Genomic DNA, 25,829 nt, shown 5'->3' with positions numbered 1-25,829 from the left:
TGTATATCGCAAAACTAAACAAATAAAAAAAGAACTATGAAAAAAGCACTTCCGGTTCTTGAGTTATTTTGATTTGAAATTTCTTTATAAACAATAGAAATACATGGAAACGAGGACGGGCTGTATGTTTTAATTTTTATAAGGGATTTCACCGTGAACAAAAACAGTCATAAAAATTGATAGAAAAAAGCTTTTGAGCTCAAATTTTCAGCATGCACTTGTCTTTATAGGAGGAATACAAATATATAGTTTTCAATATGGTTTGAAGACCTTCGAAAAATACCAAACAATTCGGGAAAGGTGTATTCCGATTGCTAGTGTACAACAGAAAAGGACCAAAACGCCACAAAAGTAGATTTAACACCGATTTTAGCCGGAGACGCCTAGAAGCAAAAATAGCGACTCCAGAAGTCACGCAACTATCGTTGACGTCAAACCAAATGTTTCATTTTTCCGTGAACTTTGAACCCTTGTAACTTTTCTTCTATGTATGCTAAAGCGTTCCGGTTTTTACTAAAAGAAAGCCCGCGATCTTAGCTTTCCAGCGGTATATAACACTGTGGACACGGGCTAGACGGCAAATTGGTAAAATGCCGAACGTTTTGCAACATTTTGAAAATTGTTTGCCGACGGGAGAAAAGAAATTTGCAACTTTCGAAGAATAAATGTGTCTGGAAATGGAGGAAAAAGTAATTGGAGGCTGAAACTTTGTATGTTTATCAGAAAAAGGGTGAGGAATTCAAAAATCACATTCGCTAATTCTAGTTCTTTCATTTTCATGTAGTTTTTTTAACTTTTTGCTTCTTTAGCATGGGAATGTCCCAAAAAAAAGTTTTTATTTCTGCCGAAATGGATTTTCTTTTCATTTGGGGTTTCTACTTTCAGAAAAAACTTATTCTCTACTCATAAGTTTTTGTTCCTCCTCCATTTCCAGAGGCCCCTTGAAAATGGGTCCTACCACCTTTTTTGACTCATTTCAACCTTTTCCAAGCTATTTCCTTCAAAAAGAAAAATAAAACAATGCAATGTCTTCTTTTTTCAAAAAAAGATATATCTTTCGTTATTTTGATAAATATACTAAATATTTTACAAATATTTTTATATAATAATATTTTAACACCATCAAAGAATTCTCCATCCAAATTTGAGGTCTCTAGCTACACTAGAAAAAGAGATATGCAAAATTTAAGAAGCATGACTGGAAAATTTCTTTTTTTTCTTTTTTGACACATTTTTCGAATTTTTCCAAGCTATTTTCCTAACCTTTTTTTGACATTTTTAGTCAAAATTTTGACACTAAAATTTGAATATCTTTACAACCACTTATCCTCTGGAGGCCTATGACCCCTCATTTTCTTTCTTTTTCAAAGCTCTACAAGATAGGATAGATTTTGAAAAAAAAATTAAAACTTGAAAAATCTTCTGGAGTTGCTAGCAAAAAGATCCCGGAGACGGGCAGGCATGTTTGAATCAAGAATTGCATTATAAGCCTAGTTAATATGTACCCAAACAAACTTCAACCACTCTCATGTTGGATTTGAATAATCCCTTAATTGATGCTTTGATAATGGGTTAAAATAAATACCTGTGGATAGTACTGGATACATGCCGGATGTGACCTTGACCAGTCGGGTTCAATCTGAGAATATATAGACTGTCGAAACGACACTTCGGTTTTGCTGTATAAAGACTGCTGAACCCGACTAGAAAACTAAAGGAGTCAAATTGGACTAATCGAAAGTGAAAGTAAACCATTTTGACAAGATTTGCTGATGAAGGGAGAACCCGATTTTAAGTGTATCTGGGGCCTTATCAGTAGCAGACCAATCAAATGGTTTGTTTTTCTAGTCTGGAAGCTAACTCTAATCATTGCTCATTTTTACTTGAGATTTATAATTTTTTTTTTTTTTTTTTTTACTTGAAAGGGCAACTTCGAGCGTTAGTAGGGCGATAGTTCGACCGTTCGACGTTTGATTGAAATACTCAACTAAATTTGACCCCTTGAAGAAAATCCTTTTAACTTCTTCTTTAGAGTGCACGAAATATTTCCCAAATATTTAAATAAATAGGACTTGAAATTTAGAATCGACATTTAGAAAAAGGTTGATATAAACTCGTGAGGGAAAATTACACAAATTATTTTATAACAAGCAAGCCCTTGCTTTCCTCAAGCAAACAAAAGAAATAAATCGTTGAAAAGTGAAATGGTTGTTTTAGTTTTTTAGTCGCGTGGTTTGATTGAAAGTTTTGAATGGACGTTCCACATGCTAACTTTGCAAACATTATAAGAGCCGGGGGGGAAATAAAAGTTAAACCTAAAATCTAGACTAAATTTGACGGTCAATAACTATAAAATACTGGAATGTATATGTTTGTAATACATTTTTGTATCTTATATTATAAACTAAAAAAACTCTTACATACTTCTACCGTACTAATCAAGCTATAATTAGTACATAAACCCCCGGTATTTAAAGTGAAAGAACAATAGACAACTCGGAGTCGATTGGTTTTCCTCTGTACAACAAAAATGGCTGATTCGTTTGATAGAACGAACTTCGCGAAAGTCTTTGTTTTGATGTGACTGAATTTTTATCGGAGTTCAAATTTTACAAAACTTTTCAACTGTATTTCAACCTAAAACCCTTGGGATACATTTTATATATGTAAAAAGTGTGATGATATTTCAATGAAAATGACTCGATTACAACAAAGACGAAACAGTTCCTGCAATTGTGGGAAAACAACAAAAGAGAGCAAGCCTTTTGTCACGAAAAATAAAACCTACGAAACTCGCTCTGGTGTGCAAAGAAAACAAGACGTCTCGAATGGCTTTCAAAAGAATTTGCCCGTAAACTGTAGCACACTAAATCTGAGAGGAAAAGTTTTCATTAAAAAGATGGAGGGTCCTATCGCAACACTACCACCGCTGAGAAATGGCAAAATTAATGGAGATGGAACAGTAGAATTGATTAAAAGTCCGACATCTAAAGTTTGTAAAAAGACTCGTAAAGCCGTCGTTCAAAATGCGAAAGGAAATGGGCTGATCGATAATACTCTAGAAGAAATGATCACTGCTAAACTCAAGGTAGATTTTATTGACATTAATGCTGATATTTTGAAAAAAGAAGACACTGCAATTTCGAATGGTATTCTGACAGATGAAATAGTAAAATCTCTCCAAAACGAAACGAACCAAAACAAAGAAATTCAAAATGGCGACTTAGTAGAAAGAAATGGTGTGGATCAAATTTTGTTGAATGGAGAAGAAATAAAAGTAAAGGAGGAGATTGTAAGTAATGGAAATATTGAAAACACTGAGAACAATCTTAATCTAAAATGTCAATATGAGAACCTAGATTTAGAAAATGATGAGGATGTAAAACAACCAAAGAAAAAGAGACTAAAAAGAAGGACTGCTTTTGAAATTTTCATGAATAACACTATTGATCTAAGTGGAATGACTGTCAAAAGAACTAGAAAAGCACCATCTTCTTTTTCACCTGAATCCCCCCGTAAGGTAAAATCAAATGATGTTCCACCACAGGCACAACAAATAAAGCTTCCTGTAGATGAACCGGTTCCATATAAACCGGTAATACAATTGACAAAAAAAGGACTACCGTTTAAGAAAAAAGGGAGAAAGCCAAGACTCAAAGGTCCAGTAGAACATTACTTGGATGTAATTGTTAGAAACAAGTTAAAAGAAAATGTTTCAAATAGTAATTGTGATGACGATGATAATAAAGGATCTGAAATAGATCTAGACTCAAATAATATTACAACCAAAGATATTGTTGAAATTCCTGATAAACCTGAAGAAATTCTAGAAAACAATCCTCCCTCAGACTCATTTAAAACAAAAACTGTTGAACAGCTGCTATTGCCAATATGTAATGCAAAGCCAATCAAAAATCGTTACCATGATCTAAAACGAAAAAATATTATGAAAAAACAGCTTAGTAAAAAGAGAAAAACTTTCAGTAAAATGGACACTGATGAATTTTCTAGTCCTATCATAAGTGTTTTAGGATATCGTACTCACAAATTAAAGAAAGAAATGCTTGTCCAGTTTGAAAATGGAACTAGTAATTGGATTGATTACCATGAGAAGGAATTCAATGTTACAAAAATGAAGGAATATTATGAGCACACTGAACAATCTTTACCGATCATACATCGGCTTGGGTATCAAACATTTTTCCCTTCATCATCTATCTCTTCATTCTCTGACCAAGACTTGTCATCAAGTGATGAATCTGATCTTGATGATGTTTTCTTTAGACCGTTGCCAGCATTGGGGAAGAAATGTGACCAGCTTTTATCAAATAAGGAAGCTCTACAGTCAACAAATAAAGAGGTAGAAATGAGTCTCGATTCAGAAAAAGGACTCAAAAACTTGTGCAACTATGCTTTATCTTCAAAATGTAGCAGTATCTACCCATATCAAAAGATGCAAGAAATGTTTGTTAAGAACGATGGAGACTTTGTGAGCATTTATTTGAGAAAATTAAATACAAAAGATCAGAAAAAGGGTGATCTTGTCAATCCCAGATGTTGTGAAAAAGTTATTTCAACTTTGGAGGACTGTGCTGTTGATGATGTTTGTAAGGCAGTTATCATCAATGGCATAGAGGAGTACTTTGCATCAAGCAGTATATTTGAGAAATTGTTGAAGAAAACACCAGCACTAGAAGGAAAGAAATATGAAGAGGATGTATCAATGTTGAGGTATGTATCATTCTTTAATAATGTCCTTTGCCTTTAATTAAAAAAGAGTGGTCAAATGCTATTGACTCTGGCCCTGCTAATTTTTAGATTTGAGATTACTTTAGGCATACAAACTTTCGCAAGGACAAAAAATCGCAAAATTTACGACACTTACTTTCGCAAATTTAACGGAAAAATAATTTTTTCAAGCATTAACTTTCGCAAATCAAGACTTAAAATTGAATATTTTCACATGAAAAAATGGCTTAGAGGCACGAATACTTCTGGTATTGGCTTGAAACATTGGTCCTTTGACTTATTAGTCTTTTAGCAAGCAGGCTAAAAAGTTCCCTAAAAGTTACATTTTATTCAAAGGTTGAAGTTTTACAGATTTTCTATTTTGTCAAGAATTTTTCGCGAATATAAACTTTCGCAAATGGCCCTTCCTAGAATTTTTAAAGACATTTATTTTCGCAAAACAGGTCGAAATTCACGAAAATGGCAAAAGTTTCTGCTTGCGAAAGTTTCTGTCTAAATTAGTACATATAAGAATTTTAAAATTTGATCAATTTTGTTGTAGCTTTGAAGACTGCACATTTTTTTCCATTTCATTATCATATTTTTGGTGTAGACACAAAATTTGGACACATGGTATCTCGAAATACTTTACTGTGGTTTCGAGAAATAATTTCTCTTCAATTTTTATTAATCTTCATTCTATTCAAATTTTCTTTTTGCAATGGCTTAGTTGTCTTGTAGTGTTTTCTGAATATCCTCCTTCTTGACCTTAGTATAGAGGCTACTGTTCTTTCTTTTAACTTCTTTGGTATTTTTGGTTCTCTTCTGAAAACTTAGTTGTGAAAAAGGATGAATATAGATTTCACAGCCAGGGTTGTTATTTTATAAAAGCAAATAAAAACTGAGAGAGGTTTTGTCTCTTTGACTCATCCATGCTTGAATTCTTTTCAAGGGAGAGACATATTATTGAAATTTGTAGGTTCAAGGTCCTACTTTCTCTCTACTTGAGTAATCTATTCACATTTTTTTCACATTTTTACAGAACTTTTTTCATTTCTTTTTATGATTTTTCTCTTCTTAGTTAGAGAGGGATGAAATCTATAAGTCTTTCATTGCTTTCAAAGAAAGGTGCAAGTTTTAACTCTCTTTTACAGTAAGGAGCAATGTTTACGTTGTATTATAAAACCTTTAAGTTGAAAAAAAGAATTGCAAGCTGACTATTTTTTGTTTTGATTAGAAAGGGCTGTTATCGAAAAATGAATGAGAGAGCCTTGATTACTTGATTAGTGTCGAGTTACCATTTCCTCTTTTTACAGTCATACTTCATGCCTCACTATTTGAAATTTCTCATCCATTGTTGATTTTAATGACCTATATTTATTACGAAAAAGTTGGTAGTTATAAGCAGTTAATTACATTTATCATTTCATATCTATTTGAATTGAATGTCCATTCAAAAGAATGTTCTGTGTATTACTATATGGAACGATTATATCTGAAGTGTGTGCGAAAGCTCTCTCATTTTATTATGTATTGATTTTACAGCTTTTATTTGAAATGTATATTATGGATTTGTGAATCATGTCTTGCTAGCTCAAGTTCTCTCTTGTTTTTTCCTCCCAATGAGAACTTTTATGGTTCTAACTTTATTCTCATCATGGTCTATTCGTTGCAAATCGAAAGTGAAAGTCAGTCGCTTGAAAACGAAAGTAAACAACGCAATCGCGTCAAACAAAATCATTCCGAGAAAAAGTTGCGAGTCAGATCTAAGACGGAAGTTATACATTTTTTTGTTTGGATTATTTTTACAGGTATTTGATTCAAACGATCCGGAACTTCAACAAACCCATCGTAGCCGTTATACGTAAGACAGCGATTGGATTCCCTGCTTCGCTTCTCTCTTTATTTGATATGGTTTTTCACGAGGTAAAGATTTTTTTATGATAACGTTTTTATCAATCATTCCAAAATCAGCTGATAATACTAAAATTTTTATATAATTCCTCTTTTCACTCCAAGTATAAACATTGGAAGTATTAAGGGGATTTTTCTCTTTTCGTGTATTTTAATTCGTCGTTAAAATATTGTAGTTGTTATGACGATTCACTTTTTTGAATGATTGTAATTAAATGACCAAGCACGTTATTGCAAGATGTCTATTCTAATGACCGCATTGTTATTTCAAACGACCCCATTTAGTGTAATGACCCTTGAGATTTATGAAGCCGGAAAATCTTGTCATAGAGAGAGTGTATTTGCACGTGGTACTCATCAAATGTTTATTTTCTGAAAGGTTTTTGGTATCAGGATTTTCGACGCACGCCGTCTTTTTCTATGACGGTAAACTGGTAATCCACGCTAAGTATTTGTATTGTTAATATTAATACTTTTAAATCCTTTATTATGGCATGTTAAAAGTAAAGCATTTTCCTCTACTTTTATTTCGAACAGCGAGAAACAGAGAAAGCTTCACACACCAGCAAACAATCAAACGTAGGAAGGAAGAAAACGTTGAACAAGCAACCTTCGGAAGATGTCGAGGATAGCGAGGTATCGTGCCCTAGTACAGAAACAGAATGCCAATCTTTTGTGTTTCCAAGGTTGATGGGCTTGACTCAGAATAACGAAAGTCGAATCATGGGTGAGGACACACGGCTTCTTTCGCCTACAGATTGTACGGAAAACGTCGATTGTTTGAATGAAGCGCCGTTATCGCAACAACTTCGAAATAGCCTTCGTCACATGCGCTCCAATAGTAAGATACAAATTAAACGACGTGGTAGGTCCCAGTCGGAGATCTCAGAGCCAGCTAATGATGAGGAATCAGGCGATGAGGAGGAGGAGGAGGTTGATGACGTAATGTTACCGGCACGTCAATCTAATCATTTGGAACAGTTAGAACGATTGGAGAGGGAAATTCTACAAGAGAAAGAAAGAACTGAAAAGTATATGAGCGAGCTTTTCTCTTATATGAATTCACTAGACGAATGAAAATGATTTTTATTGATGATGATGGTTGGAAATAAACGTTTAAAATGGTTAACAATGCATTTTTACTATATAGTTAGGTTTAACAACAATAACTATTTTTAGTTATTTTTTAACAAATTATTTATTTTTCTTGATACGACGCAGTTGTATTTAGCCTGTAGATAGTTTTTTTGGCTGGTTTTTACGCAATATTTTATTGGTTTTATTATTAGTGATGTTTTAACCGATTTTTTTTGTGATTTTCTGAACAGCCAAGGGTCAAATGGAAGCATGTCAAATTTTGGTTTCCAGAGTACACGTTTTTTAATAAGAACTTCCAAAATTCTTGGAGCCTTCAGATGTTTTTAACCTTTTGAGTTCAAAGCCTAAAGATTTTCTTAACATGTTCTTAATTTTTGCCCATTTTCCTAAGAAATCTGTAGAGAAGTCTGTAAAGCCTTAAAATGTCCTTGGCTTGTTCTTGGACATTTTTGGGTCATCCTTTTTTTTTCGATTGTTTTTATATAGTTTGTTTATTAAAAAAAAACGTGTATGCTCTCTCTTCCTACCTTGTAATTTTTGTTAACCTTTGATTTGAAAAAAATTTCGGAAAAGTAACAATATACCAGACAACGTTAGCGAAGTTTTCTGTGTGATCAATTCAACAGTAAAATATAGGCTTCCACCCTGGCAATTTAATTATACGCCCTTATAAGGGTGGTTTTGTTTTAAATGTACAGTTGTTATTATTTTGATGGCTATGTAGTTTTACATTTTATTTGGCTACTTGTGAAATACTGTAATAATATAGATTCATTTTATGGATATTTTGTTTTCATTTTGAAGAAATCCTTTGTGTTTAGAAATTCTGCACTGATAGATCAATTTGACAGAAGGACCAATATTCCCTGGATTAGCAAAGTAACGAGTTGTGTAATTTATGTTATACAGTAAGATAGACGGTAGATGTCTTTTTTCACTGTTTTGAAATTCTGTTATACTACATACCAAAAAATTATTACTAAACGTTCGGTAGGGATTTCGAAATCTAAATTTTTGATCAGTTGTAGATGTTGACAAATATAGTAAAGATGATTTCAGGGCAGCCGTATGTTTCAGAATTGGTCATTTTCGGCAAAACTACTGGTCTAACTTCGCTAAAAATTCGACAGTAAACTTCCGTTGTCATTGGTTACTGCCAAAAAAATTTTAAAGGTAAAGGGTATGCAAGTGGGAAGAAATCAAGTGCTTCTTTAGAAGTTATCAACATGACGTCAACATATTTCTAGCAAGAAGAATGAAAAATTCGGGTCATGCAAGTAGTGAGGTCATTTTTGTTTACACCATCCACTATTTTCCCTTGCGACACGGATTAGGGAATGAACTGTTCATGATTTTGCATAGAAATCCACTTGCGGTTTTTGAGGAAATTCGGAGATGGTTAAAAGACGATATCGGCTTAACGAAATTCTCCCCGAATGATTACCCATGATGCATTGCGCAAAAAAATTCACTAAGTCAATATTGTCCGTGATTTTTTTTGCGCAATGCATCATGGGTAATCATTCGGGGAGAATTCGGAAAGCCGATATCGTCTATTGAAAATATATAAGCGCATTCAAATATCATAAGATTTTATTATTATTTAGATTCTATTGAAATTTCACCATTTAAAAAAGTATCCACGGTGCAAGTATTCAATGTTATTTTCACTTGGAAATTTTGTCTAAATCAAAATTTAAAAGCCGCTTTCCTTAGGACTTAATACGCACATTTTGGATTGTGAGAAAAGTCGTTTGTTACGCGGTCTTGAACCGCTAGTTATTCAGGGCTGGCGAATCGGTTTTAAAAGTGAGGGGGCTAAATGATTATAGTGACTAAGGAGGCCCCACCATGGTTGGGGCCGACGGGCCGGAAAATTTTTGAAATTATGGTACTCTACATTGGCTTGGAAGTGATCTAAATTTAATTTTTATGAAGTTATTGGAATGAAAAAATCTAAGAAATTAAAAAAGTAACTAAAACGACGCTCTCGAGTCGACACAAACTCTCTACCAACTTCATCTAAATAAAGTTTATCCGTTAGATTTTTATGGATATGGAGCAAAGAAAGATTGTTAAACCGTTTTGGCTTCATTGTTGAACGTAGCCAAATCTTTTTTCTCTCACCCTCTCTTTCTCTCTCTCACTCTTTTTTTTTTTTTTTTGCAAAAAAGTGGGGGGCTATAGCCCCCCCTAGCCCCCCCCCCCCCCCGTTAACCGTTTTGGCCGGCCCTTTTTTTTCTTTGCCCTCTCTTTCTTTCTTACTCTTTTTTTTTTTTTTTTCTGGGGGGGCTAGCCCCCTGTTATTCTTATTTCCCTTACTTATAAGGGGTTAATTGTCCAAATTACACCCCATCCTTTAAAAGAAGTTTTAGTGTGATATTTGAGTGTAAACAGACATCGGCGCAGTGTAGTTTGTATCGAATTTGACTGCCGTCCAGCATGGAGGTATAAAGAAACAGGAGAAGTATGCTATTGTAACCATGCTCGCCCTACGATTAAAAATATTACGAGGTATGCATGCTCATAATCTCATATATCGTGTATTTTTAATGAGCTCTTTTGTTGATAGGTAAAATCTTATTGGCTAACTTAAGTGTTGGAAATAAAGTGGGACGAGATTCATTGTTTCTGACATTGGTGTAAGAAAATATTTGGATTAAAAAAGGGCCTGTAAACTTTGCAATCCTTCATCAAATGACAAGATTTTTCGATCAACATTTTCTTCAAGGTGAACTCTATTGCTTAATACTTACCTCCAAAATTCTCCAGCGACTTTTTGTCTACAAATTGGGTCTGAAATTGTGTGTGCTTATAAAGAACTTTTCATTTTCTTGCTTGAGAAAATATCTTTTCAAAACAAAATTTAATGGATGACAAAATTGAACGCAAACTTATTTCGTGGAGCTAAATTTTATTTTATTCTCGTATATTAGAAGGCTGGAAATCTTCGATGCTGATAGTAAGAATGTTCAGAGCAAACTTGAGTTCTACTAAAAAGTCCTATTTCATCGGGCGAGCCTAGAATTTCTTTTGATTTATTACATAAAAGAAATCAAAAGACTTTAACGACCAATTACCGACAAATTCATCTCCTGTCTTTCTTTATACCTCTATGCCTCCAGGAAGTCGGGGTTTGATTCTCTACGGTGCTGATTCACCTTGTCAGTAAATTTTCTTCATTTTCAGATATTTAATGATTCTTTCGCTTTTGATAATATTCCACTCGGGATTATCTTTTTAACGAGCTATGCAATTCGAATTCTAACAAAAGTTATAGCCTTCTTTGTCTCCGCTGTAGGTTATATTGAAACAGAATTTAGTTGTTTATTTTCTCAATATCCTAATTTAAGCCATGAAAATATACTAACTAGAATAAAACTCTGGCCTAATTAGCCTGACATCTTACATTGGCTATCATAGCCTTATTTTCAAGAGTTCCAGACATGGTCCATATCAGCTAAAAAAAACCCACTACATGTTTTTTTATAAGCAAACAAAAATTCGAAAAGAGGCTCCGAGGTGCTTAGGTCGGTGGCTTGACAAGGCTGGATAATACTTATAAGGATGCTTATATCCCAAGCGAAATTTTCCGAAAATCCGTAAAATCCCAGCTAAAAACAGCCAAAACCAGGAAAATACAATTTTCGTAGGGAATGCTTAGTATATGCTTAAATTTTTAGTTCGAGAGCTGTCAGCCTTTTTATTAGGTCATAAGCCTCAGAACTTTAACCATCCTCAACGTGTTCACCGTATCGAAAACTGTCAAAAAAGTTTCGTCAGATCGAACACTAGCGGTCTCTTTGATCTCCACGAGCCCAAAAAAGTGGTCAAAAAAGGGCTTGAATTTAGGTCACGAGCCTCATGGCTGAAACTTTACAGGTGATTAGTCCAACCCTCAAGGACAATGAAAATCGAAAATCTAACCAAAAAATCCGCTTTCTTGACCTGGTCAGATGCCCAAAAATGAGACCAAAAAGGGGCCTAAATTTAGGTCATGAGCCTCATGACTTAGCTCATGAGCCTCATGACTGAAATTTTGCAGGTATAATTAGTACAACCCTAAGGGACAGTTAAAATTGAAAATCTAACCAAAAAATCCGGTTCCTTGACCTGGTCAGATGCCCCTGAAGTTGAAAAATTTAAAATAAGTTTATATTCAAAATGCAACCCCTTTCAAAATCGAAATGTTCTCTTAATAGCGTGATAGCTTGTTAACAATTCAGATTCATTCTAGTTCTAGATAGTTCTAGATAGTTCCTCCACCATGACAAAACTTTTCATACCGACTGTTAGGACTGCAGGACTGTTAGAAAGGTTTGTTCAACTCTGACAATACATCTTTTATATCTTAATGTAACTAGTGCTTTATGATGATTTTAGAGTCAGTCTGCCGATTTTTCGGTCACGTGACCAGGTGTCAGCCATATTTAAAATTTTTTTTTTTTGGTATTTCAAAACCCCTATTACATGTGAAAAAAACGAGGTATTACTTATCGTGATATCTTGTATCAATCACTTTCTATTGCAATTTTAGTTAAGCCAGTCAAATATCTAATTTTTGTTTGCGTCATATAGCCGTGAAATCATGCGTCCGGAAAGGGTTAAGATCTACGCTGTATGTTATCGGGATTACCGATTGTTTTCGGGTGGCACATTTTTGGAAAACTGGCGACAGCGTTTGTCTGAAATCCAATGCAGGTCGTGTGCTTTAGATTTGAAATTTGTAGCTTCATTTCTCAACTAAGAGATTCCTCACTAGCCCTTCGGGCTTCAAATTCAAGTAAATTAAAATAATTTTAATTTAGCAATCGTGAGCGCTATCAGAATCACAAAAAAGCGAGCTAAAGGACTGGCATCGAGTCTGATATCTCAATTTTCGAAGTCAGTTTTTAGCTGAGCTTACGGTAACTTGTAGGTAAATTACTGTACACATCATAATGAAACGTTTCATTGTAAGATCATTTAAAGATATCTAAATGATAAGAAGCTCTCAATCATAGGTCCCAACCCGAGAAATCCTGAAACTTGTAATTTATTTTTGCAGATCATTAGATCATTAGATTGGATGCAGATCCGTAAAGTATCCGTATCTAACGCTGCAAACAGGCTATTATTTATAATTTCAAAAGAAAAACTTAAAAGGAGTCCCCTTTTCAGCTATTCTGAGCAACTGATGACGTCATAACGACACAATGACGTCATTGAGAGTGACATAAATGTCCCCAAAGTGTAATTGGATGTCATGGACATACTGGAGAATGAAAAAGGTGGTATTTGTTGTGAAAAATTGAATTAAAATGAGTAAGAAGTAAGATGAACTTAAAAAGAGTCCCCTTTTGGCCATTTTGAGCAACTGATAACGCCATTACGATACAATGACGTCATCAAATAATGACATAAATTTCCCACAAAGTGTAATCGGATGTTATGGACACACTGTCCAAATTTCAGATCAAAGAGACCGCTAGTGTTCGATCTGACGAAACTTTTTTGACAGTTTTCGATACGGCGAATACGTTGAGGATGGTTAAAATTCTGAGGCTTATGACCTAATAAAAAGGCCGACAGCTCTCAAACTATTTTACCATATCTGAATCTAGATTAGATGTTTATAAGTGCAATGCTTAGAAAATATGTAAGTATGTTTTAATTTTTGTCATTGCTGACAGGGACTTCAAGAATATTTTTAAAAACAAATTGACCAGTGTGGTTTGAATTAAGAATGTCTGGAAAATTTTCCAAGAATTAATCAGCAGATAAGACACTTATCAGGTACCCATGAGTTTATTTCCTTTCATTTAGAAATTTTAACCATTACCAATAAACTTCCTGTAATCCAGTAGCTGGCTTCACCAAAGGAGGAATTCCTTACGGTTTTTATAAAGATAAAGTTTCTTCATACCTTGGATGATTAAGGGCTCTGACCATAGTGAATTTTTCATAATTGCCGTGTTTAAAATGTGTTTTCTGACTGATGTAACCAACAAAACTATGGCATGTTATACATTTTCTGTTAGACAAACTATTCCTAAATCCTGAAATTTAAAAATTGCATTGAAAAAATTTGATGAAGAAGAAAATGAAGACTTTTGCGAGGAAGAGTATTTCAACTTTGAAGAGCTTAGTTTCGGCGAAGAAAAAACATTTTGAAAAAACTTTCGCAGTAGTTGGTGTATCTTTTACCAAACAATAAAACTTTTTGCGGAAAATTTTTGTAAATGCTTCTTTGTCTCAAAATCTTCAAAATAGTGGTTTTTCATCAATTTTTCATCTGGATTTTGCTTAAAAAAACAGTCATAACTTTTGACACATCTTTTTAGAAAAATTTTCCGCAAAATTTAACATAGTTGAATTCTTTGCGGACAGTGTAAAGAAATTTTGAAACAAAAAAGTTAATTACCCATTAAAACTAAGCACTTTTTGTAAAAGAGGGTGATGCAACATATTATTAACATCTTTTTAAAGTTCATAACGTCATTTTTGCAATTAAATTCTTAATTACTCTTAAGGGATTCGATTAAAAAGCAATTTATAAAGGCAATTCTTTGTTAAAAGTGTTAAGGAACCTGAAATATAACTTTCATGTACAGATACCAAAATCAATTTTTGGACTATGGTCAGAGCCCTTAAACTCATTCGAGTGAATGATATTTACATTTAGTAAATAAAGCGATAAAGATAAGAAAATAATAGCGATAAAGAAAGTATTTACAAGGCTAAGAACATAGATTACAATGTATGAATTAACTATAGGGCATCTCTAAGCTTCTAATCAGAATCATCGATGATAGAATGTTACTTAAGTATCATACACCCCTGTCTCAGTGACCCAGTGAAATATTTTCATTCACAACAAAAGAGCGAGTGTTTTCCCAAGTGGATGATGAGAGTTCGATAAATAGTTTTCAAAGTTACTGATGGTTTTTTTCATCTGGTATATGGTTTCCAACAGGAGTATTAGGGGATCCAGGTCTTCTTTGGGGCCGTCAACATAGTACGTACGCACTAAGGGGGGAGGGGGAGTCTTCTCAAAAACGTATGCTTGCGTACATGGGGAGGAGGTACTCGATTTTCGACATTTTAGCGCGTACGTACTATGTGGACGGCCCCTTTTGACGATTGGCGTTATAAAGATTAGGTCTTCACTGTTTTTGCTACGTAAAATAAAACAAATGAAATGTGAAGCACGAAGAATGATCCACTAAACAAGTGTTTGTATTTATTGAAATAAGAAGCCACAACTACAGCAAGAATCGTCGATAAGTTAGTTGTGATGGTGTAGATTCGGTGAAAATCTACAGGTGTCATTTTCAATGATGCGTTCGTTGGCAAACTTGGTTTGAAGGACGCATTTCTCGTTTTGAGATCGATATACTTTTGTCTTGTTATAGTTGATGAAAGTCCTGCAAAGATGAAGCAAGTAAAACTAGCAGTCAGTTTTAACTCTGTGATATCGATATAGCTAGTAAAGTAAAACGAAGCCAGAAAATAGAATGGATATACCAAGCATGTAGGTATGTTATCAAACTTCTGTCCAAGTGGAAACCAATTCCGAATGAATACTACATTGACAAAAATTTGTGAAGACGCAAACACCCCTACACAAACATTAAACAAAATCAGTTTTGGAAACTGAATAAATTGTTGGTTCAGCAGAATGATAAAGGTATAAATGCTGAGAGTGGTTGAGAATTGTGAGATGGCTTGAAGATATAAAGATCGGAAAGCCTCGTTCGAGTGTTTCTTTATTAACAATAACTGCTCTAGCCAGCTCAACGTGTTTTGAGTAAACTGGGCTTTGGTGATTTTTCTCATACGCTCGTCTTTTTCTTGTAACTTTTGGTAATCTTTCCCTTTTGTTGTGTAATGGTTCATGAATGATCCGTATAATTTCGCTTTACGAGCAATTGTTTCGTTCTTTTTCTTTCTTGTAAAATGAAAGAATATACTCATTTTTGACATTAACAAAAACACGACCATGAAAACAGCTGACAGGTTCCCATAATCGATTTTAATCAGCCCGATTTGAAAATTCGCATCTCGACAAAGCCCCAACATAAAAGATGACGTAATCAAACCAGTTCCATAGGCTACACCGCCAAAGTATTGTTTTTTGTTCGAATGTTTACTTTCGGACGGAAGCAAAAGAAAGCCTTGTCCAATTCGTCCCAAAATGACAACGAAAGCTGAAAATGAGCATGTGTAAAACACAGAACCGATCGAAGCAAAAGCCTGAGTTCCAGCAAGCCAGTAAAATCTGCGTTTTCGATTTTGGTATTTTTGTTGAAAATACCCTCCGAGGAATAAGGCGGGAAGACAGTTGACAGCACAAATGACTGCGAAAAAAAGTTCTTTATTGATTTTGTATGATCCATGCATTTTTTCGGCGTACGTCCAAGAAGTTGAAAGATTCGCACCAAAATCTGCTCCCATGAAAAAAATATGCACCATCTGAAAAAACGACTCTGCTTTTTGTTCGAAGAGGAAATCTCGTAAAGATTGTAACATTATAATAACCCATAATAGAAATATTTTCTACGTTCCATTTCGGTAAACGCTGTCTTTCTTTTATACTACACAACGTCTTACCTTGAGTTGTGACTGTTGATTTTTGAACGGACATGCAAAGTTGTGTTTTTTATTTATTTTACATAGCTTTGAGTTGTTTATGTTGATCTTTTTATACAAACATTTAGATGGCAAATCTCAATGAGTAGCCTCATTGATGCATGAAAAGGGTAATTTTTGTTAGAGGGTTTTGTTTGTACAAAAAGGCTAATAAGTATTTGGATAGTAGAAGATATTTTCTCTAAAAGGAGGACTACCTTGCGCCCCCATTTTGTGAGTTTTTTTACCCTTTCTCCTAAGAAGTTGGGTGTTTCAAAGCCTTAAAATATTCTTAGGTTGTTCTAAATATTTTGGCCATTGAATGACATCCTTATGTTATTATATAGTTTGTTCTTATAAAAAAACAAGTGTGTACATCAACAATTTCAGTGTGGGTGACGAATGAATGGGATAACAAAGGATGTTGCAGAGGGTTTTGTGTGCAAATCACAAAAATAAATTTATCCTAGGAGATTCTGAATCTAAAAGTAGAAGTAACTTGTGAAGTTCAAAGCTGAGTGAGAATTATTGGTTCCGTCTAGATTGAGGACCAATAAAAATCTAATCCCCATTTGGGCTCACTGCATCAACAAACTGACAAAAATCAACAGAAAATTTTTTTTCTCGTGTCTGTCTAATCATTCAAGGCTTGCTGTCTCTAAAGATTTGAAAGATACACCTGATAAAATGAAATTCGCAGGAAGCCGAAAAAATACCGGTTCCGATGCAACAGTAAAAATTAATATTGATCACAAATATTTCATCCTGCTACACTCACATGCTGCGAAATCTCGAGTTGGAAAGGGTTGTTAGACTTTTCTTCGCTTTTGTCTCGCGTGTACTCTTTGAAGTCTGTCCTAGCCCTTAGAACAAGCCAGAAAAAAAATCTTCAATCTATAAAAAATCATCAATATTTACTGAAAATGCTCTCCTTAACCTGAAAGTTTGGAAAAGAGTTTTAACAATTAGTAATTCACTGACCTGATGGCAAATGATCCATAAAAATGACACAGAGATTTGTCGTGTTCAACCTTCTTTGTATCATGATTGTGCACTGAAAATAGAGGTTTAAAAAACAACCTTCAAAAATTATAAACGTTACTAAATTTTCGTTAAGGTTTCAATACCTAAAGAAGATGTGAGCGAAATAGTCTCAAAACATGCCAAAATTGAGAATAAAATTAAACGCTAACACTGAAAAAAAAATACTTTAAGACATTGCAAATAATTGCAGTCATCCCTCCTCCATGATTGGATCATATTTGAAAAGAGTTCTATCATTCCATATTCTATCCTATCTTTTGATTTTTATAAAGTATCTAGAATTGAAAGAAGAAGACAAATATAACATAATAAACTGCAGTGGAGTATATTTTCATAAGAATCCTGCGATTTCTAATACACCGCGGGAAAAGATTAGCACCATAAAGTGATTTTTGGCTGTACAACGTTTGACCAAAGATTGTCCAGGGAGGTAAAACCAGTTATTCTTTAGGGTCCAATGCCAAGGTTTAAAGATTACATGGTCGAAAAATACAAATATAAACTTCTGTTTGAGAACAAACCTTTTCAAAAATAGAAAATTCGATTCTTAATTGTACTAACTCTTTAAAAATAATACTTGAATGTCCGAAAAAGGAATTCAATTCAAGTTTGTCCGAGAATCAATGACAAGTTTGAAGAATCTAATTTTTATGTAAGTAATAAAGTGGATATTTCTTAATGTAAAAAATGATCTAAAAGATCTATAAATTGCAAAAATAATTTAATGTAGTAAAAATATATAAAATTAACGTAAGAAAATGTAACGAGTTTGTGTTTGTGTAGCTCATAATATACTGAAATAAATCTAGGGTTCGAGAAAAAATTTATCAAAATGGAGCGGTTTGTTTATGCCTGGCCTCAGAAAGAATGAATGAACAATGTAAAAATGAAATGGTCTCAGATTAATTCAATAAAGTCAAAACTTGAAAGACTGTAGAGTGTCATGATTTCAATTTAAGTTTGAAGTTTAACAGCAAAAAGCTAAAAATCCTAGAAAAAATAATTTTGACTTTGAGAATAATTCCCTTGGGAGTGGTAGCAAAAAAGAGTGACACTTAAAGCGAATGGATTTTAATTTTGGCGAATGACAGGGTATATAACGTCATAAATTTTTAACTAAAATACGTGTGTATGCTGAAATTTCAGGGAAAATTTTGTTGGAAAACATGGTAAAACTTAATAGGTAGCATTCATTTTAATTTAAGTGTGAATTAATTTGACTTTTTGCAAACTCGTCGAATTCACTAAACTCGATCCTCTTTATACATTGGCTGCTAACTACGAGTATACAGTCTGAAGGCACTTAATGCAAAACTGAGCCCACAGTAGCCTCTGAAAGTCAAACTTTCGGTGAAATTATAAGAGATCAAAAATTTCGATCTCTGAAAAAAGGTGTGAACGTGTTATGTTACAAAATCGTAGAGGTATCCCTAAAAAAACTACAAAATGTTAGCAACAAATAAAATGTTGTTGTTATAATAAATCAAAAATACCAAACATTCCAAAAACATTTCCGTCTATTTTTACGTATGATAAGTATTATCGCAAGGTGCATTTATTTGAAAATTTACTGCTGTAAAATGCACTGTATCAAAGAAATTTTTCAAATCACTTCAAAGTCTTCATCATCATCTTCTATTTCACCATCAACTTCAACGCTGTTTTCAAAATGTTGTTTCCGTGATCGCATGATATTGGTTATAGCTTTTCCTGTGAACACATTCTTGATTTTCTTTGTGTCAATCTTTGCTCGCAATTTCGATTGCTTCGCTGTTTTCACTGAAAGTGCTTTTGGTGAAGGAATAGAAGAGTCTTTGATAGACTTTTGTGGGATTCCATTGCTCAGTATGTTATCATTACCGTTAATTGCACTACCGCTCTCAGCAGTATTATTAGAAGCAAATGCATTCCCCTCTGCCAGGGATCTTCGTATGTCACCCTGGCGCTCAGAAAAGCAGAAAAGACACGTTTGATTGCTTGGGACAAGTGAAAACTTTGATTTGACATTCATGTTTTGAGTTTTCAATGAATTCAACATAGAATTCCTCCATGATGCTTTTTCGTAAGCTTTAACATCATCAAATAGATGAATATTGTTCAGTTCAGGGAATTCATTCTCATGGCCACGCCCAATAATGATTTTCGACAGGCGCGGTAGCTCATCATCAACCTCATACTCCAAAGTCCATTTGCGTTCCGCTTTCGGGTCAAATTCCTCCATGCGATGGGACCAATCTTTATAATCTTCAAAATTCACTTTCTTTTTACTTTCCTCTCCATTCGCATCGTTCATACTCTTCCTTTGTCTTCTCCTTCGATGTCGACGAACTTTTTTCACAGACAAACCGTCAGTTGTATCATTCCTAGTTGTAAACTCTAAATAAGCATTGTACTCTATATCACAAATAGTACATTTCAGTTTAATATCTTCGTAGTTTATTCTACCGTCAGCCTCCTCGTTGATCGAATCTGTATCTCCATCGTAATTCAAACTGTTGGTAGACTTACTTTTCCAAGCTGGATGTTTATGATTTTCATCTAACAAGTTAGGTTCACTTTTCCATGATTTGCTTTTAGAATCATGAGCTTCGAGGATTTTATCAGCAGTACTTGCTTCACCATTATTTGTGGTGATATTCAACACATCATCTTCGAGAGTAACCTCACGGTAATACACGTATGATGACGACATAAACATTTCGCAGTCTAAAACGAAAATAAAATAAGAGTAATCTTTTTTATATTTATTAGGTGTAATAAATTTCTCGGGATCAATGCTTTAGTTACCTCAAGCCCTGTCAAGCCACCTTTGGATAGTTAGGTTTAGTTCAGCTATTTTGGTCCTGAATTTTTCTTTTTATACTCTTTTGCTACTCAAACAAAATAATACTGTTTTTTTTCTGATCAATCATATTAGACATTAATTTATCTTATATAGCAGAGTACAGCCATTACTCATAGACGCGTTGGACCCCCTCCCACTTGTAAAAATGGCCAAAATATTGTCTAAAGTGGAAAATTTAGAAATTTCTCCAAGCAGTTTGAGCTGGGCTGTTTTTGCAAATTTAGATTGAGATTGTAGCTGTGCATTCATGACGGTGCAGGTCTGGGGGCGCTTGCAGCCCCCAGGTGGGTCCAGGGCCCTGCTGGGGATTCAAAGGGCAAAGCTCCCGAAAATGTTAGATATGTATATAAATTAGTTATTTTCACTAGTAAACACAGGTAAACATCAAAAAAGTTAAAATTTGCTAAAAAAAAATTGGATTGAATTTCTAAAAGTACACGAGTATTTTGGCTGGTATACAGGCATGAAGAGAGTTCCCTGAAAATTATACACCAATTTTTGTCCCAACAGAAAATAATCAAATAAACAAATCCTAACTACAAAAATTGTGCTATTTTTTCCATCTCCATTGAATTATCTTGAATACAATGGAATTCTGTGTGAAATCAAGTGCATATTACTAATGTGTAATAGCAACGAACCGATAGCGCAGTTGGGAGAGCAATCGCCCGGCAAGCGAGAGGTCGTGGGTTCAATCCCCACTCGATTCGTTACCTTTGAGAGAACTGGGAAGTGCATTAGTGCAGGATCCGTTGATTCATTACAATGGAATTCAAAACAGAAGTCATAAAAAATCAATCCCCATTGAGTTTCAGTTTGTTTTTTATTCCCACTGGCAGAAAAAATCCTACTGGATCAGTGAGAAGGGGATGTCAGAGTAAGGACGAATGTTTGACAGAAATTGGACAAATCAAAAGATATATAATTTGAGAAAGTTTGCAAAGTAAAATGTCTGTTTCAAAACAATTTGCATTCTTTACTTTTTAGACATTGCTCTTGAGAGAAAAAATTTATAACTAAAAGTAAACTCATTGCAAAGGTAAGAAAAAAATCGAGCGGCTTTTTGACGGTTTAGTAGAATTTTCTAAAAATTTGAAAGTGAGGATGAAAAAAGAGGAAATGAAGGTTTTCAAGAAGTTTTTATTTTCCTGAAAGTTTGAACCCCACTGATTTTAAAATATTTTTTCAGATTTTTTATATTTTTTTTTAGGCCAAAAGTTCTAGCTCCTTGAAATAGGTCAATTTCCACCATTTTTTTTCAATTTATTGTCCATTTGTCCAAATGTTAAATAAACTTAAAAGGTTTTCTCACGTAACGTTTTTAAAGTGAAAGATAAAGATAAAACAAGCAACATCATGCTGAATGGACCTACCTAATGATTAACATCAGATGAAAATAAGAAAAAAGTGACAATAATTGTACAAAAATTCAGAATGGAAAAATAAAGCTTGTGTGTTGAATAATGTAAAATGGTAAAAAGGAATGTCCCCAAATACGAAAATCACTTAAACCATTCAGACCCAAATTTGCCCAAAAAAATTTTCCTTAAAAATCTGGCTCCGTCACATTTTGGGCATTGTAATTTTGCATCATTGTGCAAAAAATCAGAAAAAAATTATGAGTCAACATTGAGAAAAGCTATATTTTCTTATTTGGTTGAAGGGAATTTCCCCAAAATACGAAAATCCGTCTTTTAAGGCGAATAAGAATTTTCCAGGAAAAAACACTTCAGCCATTCTTTAAAGAATCTTGCCCTCCATCTTTGTACAAAAAATCAGAAAAAAGTAATGACAGAATTTTGCACAAAGTATGAAAAACCCTATTTTTAGGTAGTTTTTGGCCCAAATTTGCCCAAATAATTTTTTTTTCGAAAATCGGGCTCCGTCACGTTATGGGCATTGCCATTTTGCATCATTGTGCAAAAAATCAGAAAAAACTAATGAGCCAATCCTGAGAAAAGCTGGTAACAGACGGACGGACGGACGAACGAACGAACGAACGAACGGACGGACATGGGTTAATTTATAGAACCTCCACCGGGGCACCCGGCGGTAGGTCCAAAAAGCTTCTTTCTTGACACTCAGAATTTAGCTTTAAAAATTGTATAAAAAGACATATCTCAATTGAGGAAAAAGAAGCAATAAAAGCTATCAGTAAAATACTTTATACTTATATTCTTTTAAAGAAATTTTAGAATCAAACTATTAATAGAAGAAAGAGATCTGATCAATAACCTGAAAAACTACAAACGATACAGCTCAATCTTTGTCAGAACACCTAAACACCCATATTCTGGACAGCTGATCAACCATTGCAAATTGAAAAGAACGAACAAATGAAATTGACTTTTAAAATGGTGAAGATAAGTATATACCTTATTGGGGTATAACTAATTTTTGCAGGAATTTATTTTAGCGTTTTTCGCAGTTTTTTTTTTTAACTGTGAAAATTAATTCCCACGAAATAAATTTTTTTTTCAATTTTATCGAAAAATTTGAAAAATCTCTAGGAAAAGGAAAGAAATTTGTCCAAAAAAGGGCAAAACCGCAAAAATTAAAACCCGCGAAATGCAATTTTTCGGATATTTTGTTTCGACCGCGAAAATTAGTTCCCGCAAAAATTAGTTCCAATAAGGTATTCTTTCAAAGAATAATGATGACTAGACCATGTTAACAAATAATCATCCACTGTAAGTGGATCTATATCCCCCTCAGATCTGCCGTATCAGATGTTCCAATAGGCTGCATGCATCCCCTCTGACATCTGATATGTTAGGATAAATATTCTAGCCTATTTAGGATTAAAGCTTAATTAGGATAATTTATCCTAGTTTGCAATAGTCCTGGACTGTTAACGGCCCTAATCGCACAATGAGTTATTTTTTCTTCTTTGGCGCGCCTTCAAAGAGAGCAATAAATCGTTAATTGCATCCTGTAGAGAGCAATTAATCGGTAATCACACTCTTCAATAAGGAGCCAATGTTTACAGAATTTATTTTAATGTTTTTTGTTACATTCTTTTATTGGTTGTTTTAATTGCATGCGAAATTCATTTTGTGAGAAAGAAAATGATTAAGCAAACAATAAAAGAAAAACACAAAGAGAAGAGAAAAATGTAAAACTTTCAGTGTGATTTACTTTCCTGGTGAAAAAAATTGTGCGATTACCTCGTAATCACATAATAACTCGTACAATTCGAAATTACACTAGTGATTTTTTTGTTTTGAATTAATAACAAAAAATCACTTGTACAAATTTTATTCTCAGTGCTGCAAATAAGGAAGTTTCAGTTGGCCGGTAATTTTTTGAGCGCAATGAAAATAATTTGAGCAGGGGGTCTGAGCAGGGGGTCTGGCAGAACCCCATTAGAAAAGTCTGAAATGACCTTTAGATTGGCTAAACACCTTTATTAATTCAAAATCTATTCCTCTTTTAATTGGAAACGTTATTAAGTATTTATCTAAGCCTCTAGTCTTTAAATTTTAACCGGACAAAAAGAAAGATTGAGCTTCAGAATGGCCGGTAGAAACTACTACTATTGGATTCCACGATTGCACGATTGCTTGAGGAATTTCAAAATTACAGATTTTTGGTGGGGAAATGAGAAAAATGTTCCAACCGACCGACCCATTTTTCAAACCTTCTAGGCAGGAGGACACAAACCAAACAATCAATTGAGCCTGGCCCAAGTTCCAAGTTAGAGCAGTTGAAAGTAAAGTAGAGACAAGATAATAGATCACGTTTTTAATGGCTGAGGGAAAGTAATGTATGTGGAGTAATTTGTTATTCTATAGACCGTCGCGTTCTCCAAAGCAAAACAACTAGCTATTAGTTATTTTTTTATAGGCCGTTGCGTTCTCCCCACCAGCCAAAATAACTATGCCCAGACGGTGTCAATCGAGCAACTTCGAAAAAAAATCGCAATCGAACCAATCGAACGCAATCGAACCAATCGAACGCAATCGAACCAATCGAACATAATCGAACGCGATGAATAATTGCGATTCGATTGTCGAACGTAGTCGAACGTAATCGAATCTCAATCGAACGGCAGATTCCTGGGTAATATTCGATTGTGTTCGATTGCGTTCGAGTAAGGTTAGATTGGTTCGATTTGATAGTTGACTATGTTCGATTGGTTCGATTGATTGTTAATTACTGTACATTGGATTAATCTTCGATTACGTTCGATTACGATTATGTTCAATGAGTTTGGTTTGATTGCGATTAAATTAAATTGGATCACTCTGTTAGAGCTTTTTAAAGCTTTATAAAGTACCATACTCAATACTAAAGCGAATACAATCTAATACAATTGAATCAATCGAACGTAATCGAATACAATCGAACGTAATCGAAGCAATCGAACAGTAAATCCTGGGTAATATTGGATTGCGATTCGATTGCGTTCGACAATCGAATTGCAATTATTCGATTGCGTTCAATTGCGTTCGATTGATTTGGACGTTCGATTCGTTCGATTGACACCGTCTGGCTATGCTTTGCTTCTGTTCCAGATGTAGCAACTCCAGAAGTCATGCAACTTTCGTTGACGTCAAACCAAATGTTTCATTTTTCCGTGAACTTTGAACCCTTCAAACTTTTTTTCTATGTATGCTAAAGCGTTCGGCTTTTTACTAAATGAAAGCCCGCGATCTTAGCTTTCCAGCGGTATATAACACTGTGGACACAGGCTAGATGGCAAATTGGTAAAATGCCAAACGTTTTGCAACATTTTGAAAATTGTTTGTCGACGGGAGAAAAAAAATGTGCAACTATGGTGAACAAATGTTTCTGGAAACGGAGGAAAATGTATTTGAAGGCTGAAATTTTGTATGTTTATCAGAAAAAGGGTGAGGAATTCAAAAATCACATTCGCTAATTTTAGTTCTTTCATTTTCATGTAGTTTTTTTCACTTTTTTGCTTCTTTTGCATGGGAATGTCCCAAAAAAAAGTTTTTATTTCTGCCGAAATGGATTTTCTTTTCATTTGGGGTTTCTCCTTTCAGAAAAACTTATTCTTTATTCATCAGTATTCATAAGTTTTTGTTCCTCCATTTCCAGAGGCCCCTTGAAAATGGGTCCTACCACCTTTTTTGACTCATTTCTGAAAGAATTGATACGGATCGAGTGATTGATAGTGTAAAACCCACCAAAGTGTAAATGTACTACTCTATAAAATATAAACGTAAGATAATGTAGAAACAACAGGAATGTTGACATTCCCACTCTTTCTTTTGTCCTAGAGAAATATATCAAAAGAATATACTAATATAAACTAAAGAGTGCAGCTCCAGAGCTGTCCTTATAAGCAAACCAATGACAACAAAAACAAAGCCAGACAAACCAACTTCTATCAAAAACATATGGCGACATGCCTACTTTTACATGCCCCTATGGCAGCATTTTTATAAATGCTCCGAAAACACTTTCATAACGCTTTTATTAATAAGCACCAGTATTATCCAAATACTGTAAGTAAATTTCATCAAAACCATCAAGTATCAAAACAAGCCATCAAAACATTCAAACAATACACTTTCCAGATTCCAAAACATTCAACAGCTTTTTCGCATCTGCTCCCTGTTTT

The 25,829-nt window shown here is 34.1% G+C and overlaps 1 protein-coding gene, 1 long non-coding RNA gene and 1 other non-coding gene across 3 annotated transcripts; 2 read left to right on the top strand and 1 right to left on the bottom strand.

The window, feature by feature from the left end:
• Window positions 1-2,484: 2,484 nt before the first annotated feature.
• LOC136812190 (uncharacterized) lies at window positions 2,485-7,934 on the top strand. Its single transcript, XM_067068671.1, has 3 exons — window positions 2,485-4,731; window positions 6,540-6,654; window positions 7,180-7,934. Exons 1-3 carry the CDS (start codon window positions 2,690-2,692, stop codon window positions 7,717-7,719), a joined length of 2,697 nt encoding a protein of 898 aa, XP_066924772.1. The 5' UTR covers window positions 2,485-2,689; the 3' UTR covers window positions 7,720-7,934.
• Window positions 7,935-14,441: 6,507 nt separating this feature from the next.
• LOC136812186 (uncharacterized) lies at window positions 14,442-17,665 on the bottom strand. The gene is made up of 3 exons (XR_010847322.1): window positions 17,560-17,665; window positions 17,332-17,404; window positions 14,442-15,146 (listed from the first exon to the last, which is right to left on the bottom strand). It is a non-coding gene; the product is annotated as an uncharacterized lncRNA (long non-coding RNA).
• Window positions 17,666-20,876: 3,211 nt separating this feature from the next.
• Trnaa-ggc (transfer RNA alanine (anticodon GGC)) lies at window positions 20,877-20,949 on the top strand. The gene has a single exon. It is a non-coding gene; the product is annotated as a tRNA-Ala (tRNA).
• Window positions 20,950-25,829: the final 4,880 nt, after the last annotated feature.

The sequence above is a fragment of the Clytia hemisphaerica genome, unplaced genomic scaffold, assembly GCF_902728285.1.
Source record: "Clytia hemisphaerica strain Z4C2 unplaced genomic scaffold, Clytia hemisphaerica genome assembly, whole genome shotgun sequence".
Taxonomy (NCBI): Eukaryota; Metazoa; Cnidaria; class Hydrozoa; order Leptothecata; family Clytiidae; genus Clytia; species Clytia hemisphaerica.
Note: the sequence above shows the minus strand (reverse complement) of the source record. Positions and strands in the feature narration are given on the sequence as shown.